The sequence below is a fragment of the Acipenser ruthenus genome, chromosome 13 (genome assembly GCF_902713425.1).
Source record: "Acipenser ruthenus chromosome 13, fAciRut3.2 maternal haplotype, whole genome shotgun sequence".
NCBI classification, from domain to species: Eukaryota; Metazoa; Chordata; class Actinopteri; order Acipenseriformes; family Acipenseridae; genus Acipenser; species Acipenser ruthenus.
The window spans coordinates 39,213,932-39,232,967 of NC_081201.1; the positions used below are offsets into that span (position 1 = coordinate 39,213,932).

The window sequence follows — 19,036 nt, forward strand, 5'->3', positions numbered from 1 at the left end:
TCTTATTGCCCAAGTGTCTGACATGATTATTAATCTTAATCTAGTATCCTATTTCTATATAATTCATTGAACTACAGGACATATTTACACACATTTTAATATCTGAATCGGAACATCCATCTGCATAAATCAGCATCTAGAAACTGGCACCTCCTCTAATAGAAACGGATGCCTATCTCTCTTCAAGTGCTCTTGTGTAGGGATTTACAATTACAGTGCATTAACTGTCTGGCTTTGCTGAGAGGCAGCTGAGAAACGTGCTGATCAGGACTGACATTGAAGATAACTGAAAATGGAAAGCTTTAAAAGTAGGTTCAATTCTTTTGGTGGTTCCAAAAGCTATTCTAAAACTATTTTGAGATACAATGTAACATAAGGTAAGGTAGTCCCAGAGTAGTACTGGCCAGGGTGTATGAAAGCTGCTGGTAAAGTTTAAATGGCAAAACATAACTCAGCCATTACCATACATGTTTCTTATTATTGGTGGTTACTGCTGGGTGTTCCAGCATGCTCAGTCAGGGGTATACTGCTGGGTGTTCCAGCATGCTCAGTCAGGGGTATACTGCTGGGTGTTCCAGCATGCTCAGTCAGGGGTATACTGCTGGGTGTTCTAGCATGCTCAGTCAGGGGTATACTGCTGGGTGTTCCAGCATGCTCAGTCAGGGGTATACTGCTGGGTGTTCCAGCATGCTCAGTCAGGGGTATACTGCTGGGTGTTCCAGCATGCTCAGTCAGGGGTATACTGCTGGGTGTTCCAGCATGCTCAGTCAGGGGTATACTGCTGGGTGTTCCAGCATGCTCAGTCAGGGGTATACTGCTGGGTGTTCCAGCATGCTCAGTCAGGGGTATACTGCTGGGTGTTCTAGCATGCTCAGTCAGGGGGTTCCTCGATTCTTCTGCTTTTATGGGTGTTGTTGGTTCTTTTCCCATGCTCTCCGCTGCTTAAAGCTGTGTGTGGTCTGTGGAAAGAAACCCAACCCCAAGGCTCTACACGATGCCCATCCATCTTGTCATTTAGTATGGCCAGCCCTTCTTCAGCCTGTTATTGGCTGGCTCTGCAAAATGTAGAATCCATCCAGTAGGAACAACAAAGGAACAGCCATCACAAGTCAGGCTGCTTAATGTTAGGGACCCCATTCTGTCCTCCAACATCTCTGGTTAATCTGTATGTCATTTGGGCAATACTGGACAGTGAGTCAGTGGCTACTGCTAAGGATAAACACCCAGATATGTGATTGTGATGACTGGTGTAGTCTGTTGGTCATGGTACATATACAGTATCTATATTTTATTCACAGCTTTACATTGCTGGCTATCAATGCCCATCTTCATGACAGTACTATGGTACCTAGCTTTCTCTAGAAGCCTGTTTCAAACCGCAAACTATCTCAGTTTTGGTTTGTTGACATAACTAATATTTTAGTTTTCCCTGATTACAGGAGGTGCATCAGCAGCCTGCTTGGCACTGAAACTAATTTGGAAAGGTTTAGTAAATGAATGTGTCCCGAAGATGAATCAGGGTGGACTGAAAATGGCACCAAGCCTATCTAAAACAAATCTTTGAAAGGAGAAGCGTCACCCATTTGTAATGTGGGACAAACACAAGGCAGCCCCACATCATGGTTATTATAAATGTAAGAATATCAGAATAAAGGTTGACAGTTCCATCTCATTGTGGCTTGCAACATCTGAAATAAAATAAAACTGGTTATTTACAGGCAGAGGTAGGCTTCGGTGCACAGATACAGTGCAGTATTTTAAAGCAGGGGTAGGCTTCGGTGCACAGATACAGTGCAGTATTTTAAAGCAGGGGTAGGCTTCGGTGCACAGATACAGTGCAGTATTTTAAAGCAGGGGTAGGCTTCGGTGCACAGATACAGTGCAGTATTTTAAAGCAGGGGTAGGCTTCGGTGCACAGATACAGTGCAGTATTTTAAAGCAGGGGTAGGCTTCGGTGCACAGATACAGTGCAGTATTTTAAAGCAGGGGTAGGCTTACGTAATGATGTTAACTTTCTAGCCATGCTGGTAATTGCTGCATCATATATTCCATTAAGATATTTTTTTGGAATATTGATTTTGTGGTCATTGCTATTCATGATTAATTGAGGTTGGAGTTTGAATTAAATTGGGCTATGTTTTGTGTGTGGCATTAATTCAGCAAGTCCTGTGCAGTAATACCGCATTAACATCATATCTACTACAACAACACTACTAAATCCTTGTTCATTGTGTTTGGATGAATTTAGTAAATGTCAATACTACAGTACCTATTAACAATGATAATATAAACTGCACAAGGAAAATAGCATTCTAATGTGATCATTTTAACCTTAAATGTCAACAAAAAAAGACATTATCATCAACATGCAAATATAGTTCTATGAACCCTCATCCAAATATCAAAATATGTATACATAATTATGGATAGCCAAGGCAGGTTATCACAGCACAAAACCAAGCCTATGATTCATATTCCATAAAGCGTGGAGACATAAGAGCTATTGCACGTAGAAGATTGGACTCACTGGAGGACTGGCTGCACCAGTTTGCACCGCTCTGTTATTTACATGTCATGCACAAACACTTGCAACAAAGGGCATTTCGACTTTAATGTTCTATTACATTGCCAAAGAAACCTAACCAAACCATTTTACACTCTGAACTGAAGTGGCAATTTGCATACTGGCAATATTCTTCGGAATGATGGCTAGCAATTAATGCCTGGTGTTAACTGGTAAACTGTCCTTACATTTAAACATGTACCATACTGTGGTGTGCACTGTAAATGCAAGAGAAGCAAGGTTTTACTGCATTTAGATTGTGCTGCTTAATGGCCATCATGGGTAGCTACAGCCCTAAGGAAATAGCTGCCATTGTCAGCCTGCACACACACAAGGGGTCACTGGTGGTTTTTGTACTGTGTCTTTGTGATCAAACCAAGGCATTCATTAAATAGACAGGTAAATGGCAAATAATGAAATGCACTGGATGAAGGTGCTAAGAAGCCCTGCTGTGAATGAAGGGCACTCCATAAAAAATGCATGCCTAAAAGCTTCTGCAGACTCTATAAACAATTCTCAACACACTTTATGTGGTTAAACTGAGAATGTGTGAGGCATAGGCGTCGGAGGCAGGGGGGGGGGGGCATGCAGCCTCACTTTTTGATAAAAGAAGCATTTGCACGGGGGAAGGCACTTGTACAGCACATGGACGGGGAGGTGCTTGTACAGCACACGGGGGGGTGCTTGTACAGCACACAGGGGGAGGTGCTTGTACAGCACACGGGGGGGTGCTTGTACAGCACACGGGGGGAGGTGCTTGTACAGCACACAGGGGGGAGGTGCTTGTACAGCACACGGGGGGGAGGTGCTTGTACAGCACACAGGGGGGGAGGTGCTTGTACAGCGCACAGGGAGGGGGGGTGCTTGTACAGCACACGGGGGGGTGCTTGTACAGCACACAGGGGGGGTGCTTGTACAGCGCACAGGGAGGGGGGGTGCTTGTACAGCACATGGATGGGGAGGTGCTTGTACAGCACACAGGGGGGGAGGTGCTTGTACAGCACACAGGGGGGGAGGTGCTTGTACAGCACACAGGGGGGGAGGTGCTTGTACAGGACACAGGGGGGGAGGTGCTTGTACAGCACACGGGGGGGGAGGTGCTTGTACAGCACACGGGGGGGTGCTTGTACAGCACACGGGGGGGTGCTTGTACAGGACACAGGGGGGGTGCTTGTACAGCACACAGGGGGGAGGTGCTTGTACAGGACACAGGGGGGGGTGCTTGTACAGCACACAGGGAGGGGGGGTGCTTGTACAGCACACGGGGGGGTGCTTGTACAGCACACAGGGGGGGAGGTGCTTGTACAGCACACAGGGGGGGAGGTGCTTGTACAGCACACAGGGGGGGAGGTGCTTGTACAGGACACAGGGGGGGAGGTGCTTGTACAGCACACAGGGGGGGAGGTGCTTGTACAGGACACAGGGGGGGGGCCTGTACAGCACACAGGGGGGGTGCTTGTACAGCACACGGAGGGGGGGTGCTTGTACAGCACACAGGGGGGGGGGTGCTTGTACAGCACACAGTGTTTAGCTTCGGTTATACACTGCATATACTTCTACTTCATGAGGTGTTTGTTCAAAATAAAAGCACATCCTCAGAATAATATTTTAATTTATTCGCAGTTTAACCATAGTTGTTTCGTATTTGTTTTTTAGCTGCTTGTTTAAACATTCAGATTCGACCAGCTCTTGTGGGAGCTTCATCTATTTTTTGAATCATTAGTCCCTGAGGCTGTTTTGAAAAGATGGTTTACCTGACTGCAAATGGCAGCCCCATCTGCCACTGTGCTGCTCCACGGGAATATGAACGGATATACTTCTCCTGCCTTTACTGGGACTGACAACTACTAATGAGCAAACACAATCCCAGAGAGCGCAGAGACGGTTTCATCTGTGGAGCTGGAGTGACAAGGTGCTTTTGGCACAGGAACCATACCTTTAGAGTCTGAATTGTAAAATACCTTCCTCTCGATTTCCCAGTGAAACAGATGAGACAAATTGCATGATACAAGACAAACTAGCCTTTTTTCAACCACATTAGCCATGAACTGGGTAGTCTTGTCATTTTTTATCTTTCAGTTATCTTGCCCCTATTCACAAAACATGAGTAATTAAAAAAAAAAACTAAAGAAAAACTAAACTAAAAATACAGTATAATTTTTATGCCATTGGCTTCTTTAAACAGCTCATGAGCTAAAGCTTCGGTAACAGGGCCCTGGAATACAAATACAGTCTTTTACCAACTATAAATGAAAGACTACAGAATGAAGGCTAACCTTTGATCAAAGAAGGAATTACTGGCTGCCTAATGTATTCCGTTTTTTTTTTCAATTTCAATTATTTTCTGCTTTTGGCAAAAGATCATTGTAAGGTGAAGTCAAGCCACAAAAGGAAACTGGTTCCAGACCCATAGGTTGGAACAGTTCAGAAAACGGTTGACAGTATGTTGACAAATGCTGAAGTAAAAAGAACAACAGCAATAACTGAAATGCATTATCTGGTCACTTATTTCAAGGAGGTTCACTCGCCCCATAAACCCTTTTCAAGACCTCCCTTCGTATTCTACACCAGTACCTTAATGCTTTACGAATACTATCCTTCTGTCCCTTGCCATTCCCAGGGAGATACAACATGGCCTGCAGTGTGTTTTCAGATGAAATCCCATCTGCATGTCTGAACGTTTTTCAAGGTAACCTGACAGGGCTTCAGAGCACCAGTGAGTGACAGAATAATTATGGAGCCACGGCTTTCATGACAAGGAGATAGCCCAGGGTATTCTAGGAGAACATCTGTTATATCACTGTGTCATTTAGGGAGTCAGCAGGAAGCTCAGAGACAAAAAGAAGACATGTTTACCATAAAAAACAATACATACAATTGTTTTAAGGACAGATTTAGCTTTTTTTTTCCACCACAAGTTTTTTTTTTATTTTAAAAAAAAACAAGCATACAAACAAACAAACAAAAAAAAAATGGTGCTGCATTATTTAAGTATAAACCCGCTGTTTTGCTTCGATATGTATTTCTATGTATTATAGTTTATCAATTGATATTAATCAGACACATTGTGACTCGACAAACTGCAATACCCAGCGTTCCAAGCGGTAGCGGTTTCATCATCCATCTGCGACGGAATCACAGACCTAAACACACATGAACCTAGTGAAAGCATGGCTTGTAATGTAGGGGGCTGTGTTACTGTGCAGAAAGCAGCTAGATTGCAGTCTCTGAATGGATTGTTCGCAATTTACAAGAAAGCCGGACCGACGTCAGCTGATGTCTTAAACACATTAAAAGAAAAACTGTTACAAGGTACCTTCTCTGTGAGAAATGATACACGCATGCGCACGAGTCTGATGCTATGGGGGAAATAAACAGCAATGCAAAACTGATAATACTGTACTGTCTACATTTATAACGATGCATAATACAGTGTAATATTAATACATGTGTATACTGTAACGTTTTATTCCCTGTTAAAATAATACAATTAAAAAATCGAGTGCCTGTCTGTACTGTATTCCGTATCGAATATTTTGTGCTTATTTAATTGTTAGTTAATCATTTTACAAGTTTGTTGCGGGTTTTATTGATGCAAACAACTTACTCGTATACAGTACAGTCACTGGTGTCCTAATGGCTTTTACGGAATCTGCACCAGGAGGTAGGGTACAGTAGTGGAACCGTTGAACTGTTAGGAATAAATCAAACGAATGATGATGAGTACCAGCTGTAGCTTCGAGTATTTTCCAATGAAATGTGCAGATATCTATTATTATAATGCGACTGCTGTAATATATGCTGTAATATACAGACTTTTTTTTAAAATTTATTTTTATAAACAGAAGCTGGTCTGAAACAGAATCCCAAGAAAAGGAAAAGGCATATTCTCAAGGTCGGGCATGGAGGCACTCTGGACAACTCTGCTTCAGGAGTGCTTGGTGAGAAAATCTTTATTTGTGAGCCTGAGCTCTGCTGCACTGTAAAGTAACAGTGCTTCCAATTAAGATTCAGCATGTTTTGTGTTCCTAGGTTTACCCAGGAGCAATAAGGCAGTGCATTCGTTATCATGAATTTACAGTTTAAAATAGTAGGAACGTTTGTGAGATTGTTTTGTTCACTTTTCATCCTGTCTTTCAGTGGTTGGCATCGGGAAAGGAACCAAGATGCTGGGTAATATGCTGTCGGGTTCAAAGGTGAGCAAAGTGTCATATTATTGTTTTACATACAGCACTTCTCCGCCCCTGATCATGATGTCTGTTTGTGGGCAGCAGCATGGTAGCGCAGTGCAGTGTTGAATGTACTGCCTCATTGGGCAACGACATTCTTTGCATCTGTAGAATTCTGACAACTGAAAATATGGATACATCTATGTGTGCACAGAAAAACAGAGACTGAGATCCTTGATTTGTAAATTCTTCTAATTACTGTTTTATTCATTTCTTCTGAAACACAAGCGATTTATAAAATAAAAAAAAATAAAAATACTTTCAATTCTATTTACATTGATACGGGCCCTTGTGTTCACTTTCTAATCCCAATGAGTAATCGTTTTGAAGTCATTGTCCTCCTTCCTCTCTGTCTTTATTTTTTACAGAAATATACCACAGTTGGTGAATTGGGGAAAGCCACTGACACATTGGATGCTACAGGAACTGGAACTGAAGAGAAGGCGTATGGTAAGAAAGAAATATTGTATTATCTCCAATGCAATACCTAACCAGCACGGTATTCAGGGGACTGCTTTTCAAATTAGAATGGCCAGCTTTCACTGAGCTTCCAAGGTTACCCTTGCAAATGTATTATTTATCTTCGTATTGCTGTAACCTTGACTTGAGAGCGTTCACGCTGTGGTAGAATGCTGTGTGCACCTTTTCTGAGGTCCAGTTTCAAAGAAAGTCGCTGATGCACTTCATTCAGACTGATGCCATCACTTGCAGAAACTGAAGCGCAGACTGACAGGATTATTACTGCTTGCCCTATTGTTAAATGTGCTTGCTCCTTACCCAAACCTCGTAGAGAGCTGCTGGATTTATATCATTTAAAGAAAAAAAAGGGTCTACTTTTTGTTTGTTACTAGATTTTAATCATAAATTGTCCAGATATAAAAGCATTGTGCTGCACTCCAATTCTTATGCAAAAGAATAATGGCAAGGAGAATAACCGCCTGTGTTCTATAACCATGACTATTTTAACCCAGATGTGGATAGTGTAGATTTTCAGTTTGGCATGTTGCTATCCAGTTAAACAAAACATGTTTTCCTTTTTTTTTTTATATGTAAGGTACTGTGCTTGTCAATTTGTAGGACATGCTGACAACTAGCATATACAACGTCAAAGTCATGCCTCCACAAAGCTCTCGTAGAAGACAACAACATGACAAGGTTACAGCTATTCTGGAAAAGTGTGATGCGAATCTACCCTCATAAAACAGGCCCTGTGCACCATCACTAATTATAAGATGCACTTCGTTGCACGCTGTGTGTGGAGCCATTCTTACCAATCAAAACAATCAGCATGTTTCTAGCTTTGAGAGTATTGGAATAGAATCAGACTAAGAAAACGAGTGTACCGAATATTAGTAATATGTAGAATATAATTTGTTAACAGGGATCTAGTTTTTTCCTGATCCAGGATTCATTTTCGATGTACAGAGCTGACAGCGAATATGTGTTGCTGTTCTTCAATGATACTGCTCTTCAATTGATAGTCTGATCAGTAAACCTGCAGATCAAACCTCTCACAGTGTTACATTTCAGTATCATTAACTTGAGCAGTTGGTTTGATCATAGACGTAAACACTAATATAGGTTATTATGTTATCGTAATTAGTATATTTAGCAGTGTACAACACTGCTGTATTTCTAACCCTTAGATCACATAACAAAGGAGGAATTTGAGGAAAGTTTGAAGAAATACATCGGAAACATAATGCAAGTTCCTCCATTGTAAGTTGCTTGTATGTAATGCAGAACTGAAGAACACATAGCTCTATTTGATTCCATATAATATGCCATATATTACACAGAAATAAATGGAGCTTCCTGTGCTGCTGTCACATGATCTGAGTGCAAACAGCCAATTTACCCAAATCAAAGGAACTGATTAAGTACTTGGAAGCAGCATCATCTTTTAATCTGTAGTGATGTATCATATTCCAAATGCCTATTAAAAACTAAAAAGAAAGAATGACCTGTGCTGGTAACCACTTATCCAGTTGATTTCAGTGCTTTGTTTTTCAGTCTAATTCAACTGAAAACCGCTGGCGCCAAACTAAAAATAATGTGATAACTGATTATTCAGTCTGTGACCTCTGTACTAGCAAAAAAAAAGTGCTTTATATCAAAGAAAGCATTCTACAGGAAAGGCATGCTAAAAAAAGATAATTTCACGTGCTGGTTGTACTATCGTTGGCACAGAGAACGTTGGCCCTCTTTCTTGCATCTTTGCCCAGTTCTGTACAATAGTTGGTATTCACACACAACCAAAAAAAACTAAAATGCAGCTTGCATACAATTTGGAGAATATAAATCAAAATCCACGGTCCAATCACAGGACAAGAGTTACTCTGTTCCTGAAAACGAATGTGCTGGATTCAAATAAATTCATACAAAATGTGTTATGTTGTATACTTTCTTTTCAAGTGAAGTGAATGTTAGTTACTGTACATAATCTTAACACGCAGGTCATAAACCAAGCGTAGGATTTTGACCCTGTCTGGGAATCATTTTTACCTTTTAATATTCACAGTATTTATTTTATTTTTTTAAATAGAAGTATAACTTCAACGGTATCTATGGACATTAATGAGCACGGTGTCCTGATTTGTATATTAGCTCAGTGTGAAAGTTTATTAGACTGCAATCAATTTAATACGCACACACTTCTATTAAGTAGCCTAAGATGGTTGATGTCAGTGCTGAATAATTGCAATGTTTAAAATATTCTGGACCATGCCGGAATCCCTAACATTTTTGTGTATTGTGTTGCTCCTCAGGTACTCTGCACTGAAGAAAGATGGACAGAGGCTTTCTGTGTTGTTGAAGAAAGGACATGCAGTGGAAGCAAAGCCAGCGAGACCTGTTACAGTGTACAGCATCTCACTGCAGGAGTTCAAGCCTCCCCTCTTTACTCTTGGTAGGTTTATGTACGTCACTGCAATGGAGATCCTGTAACCACAGGCTGGCACGCACTTCTATAGAATATCATCTAGGATGCTGTACGATACAAGCTGATCTCCACTCCGAGAGGCAAGAGCGACCAACCACAAGAGGGGCTAATCGGCTTGTATGTGCACAGCACCTTGCTCTATACTCTTATCACCTGCATGAAAACCGTGGTGTGAGTGTCAATTTTCGGTCGGTAATCAGTGATATAGAAACATTAGGCACTTGTGTGAAAATGTTAGACCACTTTGTGCTTTAATTAGGCATCTTAAACAGCTTCTAAAAAGTCATGCATTTGACCATTTGTGGTTGTGTTCCTTTTCTCTTACTATTTTGAATGAATTGCATATGTGGCCTATTAAAGTCATCAATTAAATTAGACATCACTAATTTGCCTATCTTGACAATTTTCCAATGATTTGATTTCATATACACAACAGATATCTATATCTCGTTAAACAAGAATAATTAAGCAGCTCATTTGAATGTGAAGTCATTCCCCTCTGATACAAAGATGATACAGTTCAAGCCATGTGATTATCAGAAGCTGATACAAAGTGATATCAAATGGCTGTATCACGTCAATTTCCCGGTCTACTATATATTAAAAAATCCTTTCCTGCATCAGACATAACACAGCTGCCTGCACACAAAAGACCATGCATGAGTCTCATTCAAATTGGATGCAAATGTAAGACTTTCTGTGAGGGGTGTGGCTATTAAAATACCATTAAAATATATAGAATTCTGCTGGTAAATTAGTAAAATATCTACTGCCAGCTAAGCTTGACAATTGAATGGCATAATTGGCTTTCTGACTCCAAGGGAAGGACAGCTGTATATTTCATAATACAAGACAAACCCTTAGAGGAATTGGGGTGAAAAGATTTGCAAATAGAAATTGTGTTTAGATTAAAATAATTTAACGTTTATTCTCCAGCGAGGATCTTTAACTGTTATTTGGTCCCTGTCGACCCAATTGTGACAAAAACCACTGTATGAAATTACCCTTTTTTATGAGCAAGAACACACAGGGACAGTTCAATAAAAGATAAGAATGCTGAGTCTAAATTTTTCTGATCTTCAGGGGGGGAGGTATTTCCTCTAGTTAAAAATATATTTATTTTTTTCAAGATTTAGGAAAAACACTTTAGTGAGATATTTTTAATGAGACGTTTACGTTGTATGTTCCTGCCCAGACTTGCAGGTGTTTTTTTTTACGGCTGAATAATGAACATTATATTAGAAGTGACCTTCTTCTGAGTACCAACTGCTCTTTTCATAATACATATGTGCTGTACTTTTTTGGGATAATCCTGTGAACCGAATAAATAAATATTACATATGATTTAATTGAATACATAAAACATCTTGCATATAGAAATACTAGCACAAGGTAATGAATAATGCATGTTGCAGCCTATGAATATTTTAGAAGAGGTTTGAATGTGTTTTTCGAGTTCACAGTTCTATGGCTGTGTGCAATTAGATACAAGTACAGTGATAAAACAAGGCAATATTTATGTTTCAGATGTTGAGTGTGGTGGAGGCTTTTACATCAGGAGCTTGGTCAATGATGTTGGTAAAGGTAAGGTTTCTAGACTACTGTTCAAGCTTGAGAGAAGACAACCAGCTGAACAGCACTTTCACTGTATAGAGCTTAATAAGTAAGTATGCCAGCATTTAGGATCTTAGAATTCATCAAGAGCAAGACGGGATGGGAAATGTTTATTCTATACTTCATGGAAAGTTCTTTTCTAATAAACAAGTTTAGGGAGTTGGTTATTTATAATAGCATTGCCTTTTACTTTGCTACTGCAGTTAAATGCCTTTTTTTCAATTTGATTTTAGACCTTTCCACTTGTGCCCATGTGAAGGATTTGATCAGAACCAAGCAGGGTCCTTTCACACTGCAGGAGCACGTGCTTCACGAGGACAAGTGGACCATCGATGCCATCGCTCAGTCCATACAGGACTGTATGTGCCTCTTCCCAACAGAGCCAGACTCGAAGAGACTGAAGACAGACTCGGATCAGCCCAGCAAAGACTCACAAGCTGTTGAAGAGGAGTCCTGAGTTAAACTACTGCTCTGGCAGTCCCATACTGTGTTGAGTGAATCTCTGCACTCGCTTGTTAGGGCCCCTGCAGGTCAATTAAAACCTAATGATATTTCTCATATTTTACACAGCTTTGCTACCATCTTCTGCATTACTAGAATTAGAATTGGTTCAATTAAACAATTCAGAACAAGGTTGGAACAAAGACCAGGGCTGGAAGGGCCAGCTTTAGCCATGGCTGATGTATAGCGCAGCCATTACCTACTGTACAGCGTTGACGTATATTCTTGGCGCTCTGCTATTCTATTTTGGCAGGAGAGCAAAACAAAGCCAACACTACCGCTAGTATATTGCATTGTTGTGTGATTAGGGTGAGTGTTTAAGCTGTAATGAGATATTACAGAGTTTGTTGTATAGCTGCACATGGAAATGAGTAGGTTTATGCGTGATGAGGGGTTATTAACTATTTGCTTGTTTTATTGCCACACTGATACTTATTCAGAGGTGTGGCTGTGAGATCAATATCTCAGGCACAGGCTCCCTGACTCGGGCTGATTGTTTGAGCATGCCTTCCCCTGCTGCATCGCATGGGTCTTGTAAATATTCCTGGTGTGAATGCTGCCTTATCACCTTTCAGGAACAGAAGCCCCCATGTTAATAAATAGAAAGAAAGCCTGACTGTTTTGTACCCTTATCTGATGGCAAAGCTTTTCTTAAATATTGTCCCATATGTGTTAGGCTTCAGATTTGTTCAACTTTAAGGCCTTTTATACATTTTCTGTTGTTGGAACTGAAACACTCCTGCTGGCATGCTGTGGCACCTGAATGATGAAGTACAGAAGCAAGGCTCTGAGATTTGGATTGGACTGTAATGAGCATCGTCTGCAGGCATCCTTTGTCGACTTTATTATCAGAAACATGTAACTGCTGGCACTGCACAGTCATTCAGCTGACACCATCAGAACTGCTCGACCCTTGTAATACATTCAGGCTTGTGGGCCTTGCTTTATTAGTTTATTTGGCAGACACCTTTATCCAAGGCGACTTACAGGTGTTACAGGGCAAGACGTGATTGAATTAAAATATCATCCGAATCACAAGGTAACCCTGTGTTATGCCTGTATTTAATGTATTTGCATCGTTTTTTACTGTTTGTATTTAATTATGCATTGTTCCTCACTGTCTTCTAAAGAGCTTTGTGATGGTGGTCCACTATGAAAGGCGCTATCGAAAATCTGGATTGATTGATTGTTTGTTTGCCTTGCCTCCCTTATCACCAACTTTTGACTTCAGCAAGGAGTAACCTGTCCTCATTATCTGAACCCCTAATATTAATCTCTGATGACTATAAAGCACCTCTGCTCTGCTGTTCTAAAGCAGCTCTTATTTCTTCTGAGTCTCTTATAGTGGTTGTATTGTGGATGGTCATTTAGTTGTACAATTTGTAAAGCTGACAGTTCTGTGTCGTGCTGAGGAAATGTTTTAATCCTGTGAGTTCTCTGTCTTTGGTCGGGATATTATTAGTCTAATTATCCAGAGAATCAATCTGATACTCCTCTCTGAAGTCCTTCCTGTGGCTCTTATTCTGTCAAACAGAAAATGTTTTCCGTACTCTGTTTAAAAACTGCACGGTGATATAAAGGATCATTTGACCATTGTCTGACAATAGAGGCTTTTAGCGCGGTGGAACGCCCATCCTAAAATAAATAATAAAAGACCTATTTTTAGCAAATTAAAATGATTACCCTTTTGGGGTTTCACCAAGTAATTATAGCTAACAAAGAAAAAATTCCATCCACACATCAGAGACTTTTTTAAATAAAAAGATTTTTTTAGAAGTGTATTTGGAAACTCCTCTATCTATCTATAATCAAATAATGTTGCATCACAGATGATGCTGTTATAATTCCTTGCAGTGATGTACCACGTGTAAACTGATATAACTATCTTTTGGTCACAGTTGTGTGTGGATGGTTCTGTATGTGAATATCTTCTTGAAACACCCTGTTTATGAGTTCTGGCTTGTGACAAGCTGGTTATGGAGGGATATACTGTATACTGTGATCAGCTTACTGTATATGCATGTGACTAAACTGTGCAAGGAAATGAGTTGCAAGGAGTTATTCCACACATAGTGAATGTAGATACTAACATGTGATTGGCTGAGCCAGCAATGCCAGGCTTTCCCTTGGGGAGCACTTGCCTGATTGTGATTCATATCCTTGGCAGGTATGGGTATAAATCTCCCATGCCGCCTTGTCTTTTGTGTCTATTTCCAGCATTATAGAATACTTCCAGAAAAAAACATTACCCGCACTCGCCCTTGACGCCTTCAGTCTGTTTTTAATTACATCATGAATCAGGATAGCAGTTCCAAAAACACGGTCATGCCCCGAGAACGAGTCTGCTTATTAAAACATGCCACTAGCACCATGAGTGTCTAAAATATTCTGTTCACACTTTCTTGCAATATTTGCTTCTGTACTTCTTCAGTCTAATTGTGCCCTTTTGTTCACTCGTTCACAGCACACATTAGGTTGAGCTTGAGAGAGCAAGGGCCTCTTGTTTGTGTTTAGAGGACGGGATATCTCTTGAACAAAGGCAGCCATACACAATTTCATATATTGGGAATAAGCTGAGTTCTGACATTTCAGAATTGATTTTATTGCTGCAGACACAATCCTGGGACCTGCACCTACTGCCCTTTCCTTGCAGTGACATGCTTCCTTTGAAAATGATTGAATATGGCTAATAAAATGACAAGCAGCAGGGAGTACTCCCTTGCAACCGTGCCCCTGTAGCTAGAGTCCCACTGTGGTGAAAAGAACAATGCTGATGCACAAGCCTGTACACGAGAGGGTAATGGAACTCTTACTGATACATAATCAAAAAGAAACTGCATTCCCAGTGTGAAACAGGGAGCATTCTGTATTCAACATTGGGGTTACAGCAAAGGGCTGTCAGAGCTGGGAGAGTTTTAACTCCTGCAGGGGTAGTTAGACTTCCTCATGCAATAACATTGAAAGAAGAAAGACCTGTCAGTGACATACCTCCTCCGTCACGGCTGGAAATACACAATTAAAACACATTAACATGAAGAAGCAGAGCACCCCGACCCACACCCTCTGTATGCACACGTTACACATGCAGACAGGTGGTTCATTGCACTCTACCGGCACATTCTGATACTCCTAATATCCTGTACTAAAGAATGTCCTCCAACAGTAAGGACAAGTGGTTTTCTGGATATGTAAAAATGTAAGTGTGACAAGCAGTCAGAGACAACTTCCATAAACCCAAGACTAAATTGCACTTGAATGTCAGCAGCACGTTTCATCACAACGGAGCAAGTGCTTCACTCTGTGTGCAAAACTCTAAAGTGCAACAGTATGGAGAGACCACCGCCAGGGATATGCATGCCCAGCGGAGGATCATAATGTCCAAATGAATTGCATTTTACTAGTGCATGTTTGTAAATATGTTTTCGTACAAAAGCTGACTGTAAGAACATGCTTTACAATGTTTCACCGTGGTTTAAGAATGGGATTTAGAGGTGGAAAAAACACAGCAGGTGTGTCTGATATTTAAAGTTTTTACTGATGGGCACAATGCATTATTATTGCAGTCACAATCAAGCCAGTGTGTACATTAACATTAGAAGCTGCTTATTTCAGAAAGAAGAAAAAGCGTAAAAAAAAGTTTAACGTTATGGGTTCCAGCTTTTTGAAAGAGGTTGTAAAGTATGAAGTTAATGGTGCAAGAGGTGTGAACCATACCTGTGAACGTGCTAAACAAGCACATTATGACTTGTTTCATGCTCATGTGGGATTGTAACAGGGCCACTAAACTGGTGTTCGTTATAAGTTCACTCAATCCTGGCATGGGCCATTGAGCATCCCACCAACAGGAAACAGTCACCACCCAAGCTCTGCAGACAAGCTGAGGAAGGATGAACAGCTACACACACAGACACAGGAAAAGAATGATACACGTTTTCAAAAACAAAACCTGTTGGGGTTTGTTAACGAAAGACTGGGAAGAAATGAGAAGACAGGATACGTCAAAGAAGATTTTCACAAATCGTAGCCAGCGGTACCGCATTGAATTATACAGAAAGAAGAGGGTTGCAATGGCAGTATCAAATAGAAGGGAAATTCCATTCTCTATCAGTATTGTAAACATACTTGCACACACTTAAAAGGGAATCTGTACTACAGATGGCTGGATGAAAGTGACTACACTTGGTGTCTCTTGGAGGCAAATTGTGACATCTATAGCTGTCAGATTTAGCTACCAGTAGCAAATTCTGACGGGGAGGCATATTGTGACAGTGCACCGGTATGAAAATGCAGCCCTCCACGTCAACTAGATAAACAACAGCATGTGTCGTTTCCACTCCCTTATTTACTCCACACATACAATTAAATCTGAAGGGCAGACCTTCAGTTCACATAGAATTGACTGCTTCTAAATGGAATTCTCATATTGAACAAGGTAGTAATCTCTGCATTTAATAGCTACACTAGAATGAAAGGTTTTCTTGTTTGGTGTTTGAAATATAGGTCTCATTTTAATGCAGAACTTTCAAATTAGGGAATCTGACTCTTGATATTGGTAGGGTTACCGGTACAGTTAATTTATATAGTCTGCTAAGAAATAAACAAGCCCTATACAAATTCTATAGGGGCATACCCACTTGTTAACTTGATTTTTTTTTTTTTTTTTTTTTTTTGCTATTTTTCATGGACCATAGGTCTGTGGAGTTGAAAGAGTTAATGCTGCTTAATAAATGTTTTAGCATATTTTGAAAATTGTACTGTCATTGTGCACAATATAATAATTTAAAATATGTATAGCATAAATCTTCCTTTCCAGATACTAAAAACATATTTTGACCAGAATGTACACGAGACCAAAAACATCTGCCATAACCCGACTCTGAAGGAAGGCTCAGTCAATCCCCAATAAGCTCTGTATCCCAGTGAACAGGCTTTCTGGCTCTCCATACAGTATCTGTTTAAGATAGATGTCAACTCCTGTGCAAATTAACGGTTAACAAACCTTCGGCAACATCTGGAAGAGCTTGGTTCAGAAAATAGACAAGGAAAAATAACGCTGATCAGAAGCATTAAGAAGATCAGTTCTGGTGTGCAGATGCATGTTCAAGCCGTCGCTGTTTCAAACTCATGCACATCTACACTTTTTTTTTTTAAAAGTGGTTGAATTAGAGTCCTAATCTAGGTTGAATGCCCAACGCAATTGGAAGTCAAGAAAAAACTTTCTTGCGGTCTGAGCAATATTTAATGCTGAGCTCCTGAAGATTTGAAATAAATTGCAATCTAATGCTGGTTATTTCTTTTCACGGAAAACAATGTGCTAAAATACTGGAGAAAAATACATTCCTTCAATAAAAAATATCTAGCACGGGAGCTATAGCAACAGAGATCCCTTCCCAGCTGGCTTGTCACAATTCAGCATTTCAGCAAATGGTAAAAGGGAACTCATAATGCCTGTGGCTATTAATTATCTCATCTGTCATAGTACTGCCAAAAATCCTATAGCTGCCTCAACTCAAAACCATTTGCGGTAGTAGGGTTATCTAGTATTAGTATACACAAGTATTATTCAAAGCAAGTCCTGTATTATACTACATTAGTAGTTGTCCAATTCTTTTTATTTCAGAGATTGGGGGTTCATATAAGATGCATTAAAGTTTTCCTGTGTAACTCATATTAAACAGATTGGCAAGCAAATATTTAGAAATAAGGGACAGTAAAATAAGCAGAGCAAGCAGATTAGCTCTTTCTGACTTCCCAGGACTAACTTAATCTAGTGTTTTGTGAGCACAGGTGTCTGGTTTTGCACTCTGCAATCAGTACTAAACTTGATCTAGTTTAACTGATGATCCCAATAAGATAATTAATCTTTGGTAGTTCATTGCCTGTTGGGAGCAGCAAGTGGACTACATTTGGTACGCTGCTATTGACCCAAAGTGTTTTTTTGCTGGTTTTAATAATAATAATAATAATAATAATAATAATAATAATAATAATAATAATAATAATAATGTAAAGTAAATTGCTCCCTAGAGGAAATGGCCTTAGTGACATTGCACACTGGTCCAGTCAGTTGATCTAACTGCTGTCTTGCTGTTCCATTATCTGAGGCATATCGTAATGCACATGGTATAGAAAGTGTTATCTTATTGGCTTGTATTTTTCTCATGCAGCCCTACTGTAAACCCATTACAAGAAGTAAAGCCTGGAGGAATAAATAGTGTCTCGAACTGGTTTCTTAAAATGATGTGAACATGATGCGATACTGCCCTAAACGAGCTCTGTGTATCACATGCACATTTTAGTGGGAATATATTGTAGCGTGCACGGGGGAAGGCAGTAGTGGTGACGGAATCACACACAAAGACATGAGCCCGATATAAGCTTCTGGGGGAGCCGGCTCTTTTGTACAGCGGTACCGGCGCTATGCTTTAGTGCGAGAGCTCCCGGGTTAGCGCCCGCCCTCCGCCTGTGTGTGGATTGCTTCGCCCTGTGCGATGCGCCTGCCTGCGGGAACCAAGATCGCTACAATATTTTAAAAGATAATGTAATGCCAAATGACATTTTTTTTTAAAGAGCTTTGTTATGGTTTGTAAGTATTCAAAAAGGCTTGAGTTTTTTTAGTACTCAGAAATAACGCAAACAAGCACAAAGCGTAAGTGGAAAATGAAAACTAAAAGCATGTGACACAGGGCCAAATTCACTTAGCTTTACTGTGATATGCCATGGCAAAAGCATAATGCATTGTAGTAAAGCACTGAAAATGAACAGTTAAATCATTATAAAGCACAAGAAAGCATGGGATCACAGATAAGTATCAAGGTTAAAGAATGAGTTGCTTCAAATGGTTGTGTTTGAATTGCTCTATTCTGAGGGGTCCCTGGTTGTGTTTGAATTGCTCTATTCTGAGGGGTCCCTGGTTGTGTGTGAATTGCTCTACTCTGAGGGGTCCCTGGTTGTGTTTGAATTGCTCTATTCTGAGGGGTCCCTGGTTGTGTTTGAATTGCTCTATTCTGAGGGGTCCCTGGTTGTGTTTGAAATGCTCTACTCTGAGGGGTCCCTGGTTGTGTTTGAATTGCTCTACTCTGAGGGGTCCCTGGTTGTGTTTGAATTGCTCTACTCTGAGGGGTCCCTGGTTGTGTTTGAATTGCTCTACTCTGAGGGGTCCCTGGTTGTGTTTGAATTGCTCTACTC

At 40.4% G+C, this 19,036-nt stretch overlaps 1 protein-coding gene across 2 annotated transcripts; it reads left to right on the forward strand.

Annotated features, from left to right (window-relative positions):
* Positions 1-5,688: 5,688 nt before the first annotated feature.
* Positions 5,689-12,134, forward strand: LOC117418589 (pseudouridylate synthase TRUB1-like). Of its 2 annotated transcripts, none has more exons than XM_058985388.1 (8): positions 5,689-5,875; positions 6,409-6,504; positions 6,704-6,759; positions 7,161-7,242; positions 8,439-8,511; positions 9,561-9,700; positions 11,261-11,317; positions 11,581-12,134. In XM_058985388.1, the coding sequence occupies exons 1-8, from the start codon at positions 5,734-5,736 to the stop codon at positions 11,802-11,804; spliced, it is 870 nt and encodes a 289-aa protein (XP_058841371.1). In that variant the 5' UTR covers positions 5,689-5,733; the 3' UTR covers positions 11,805-12,134. The 2 variants fall into 2 exon arrangements, with proteins under 2 accessions (XP_058841371.1, XP_058841372.1); XM_058985389.1 differs by lacking the exon at positions 5,689-5,875 and adding an exon at positions 6,009-6,227.
* Positions 12,135-19,036: the final 6,902 nt, after the last annotated feature.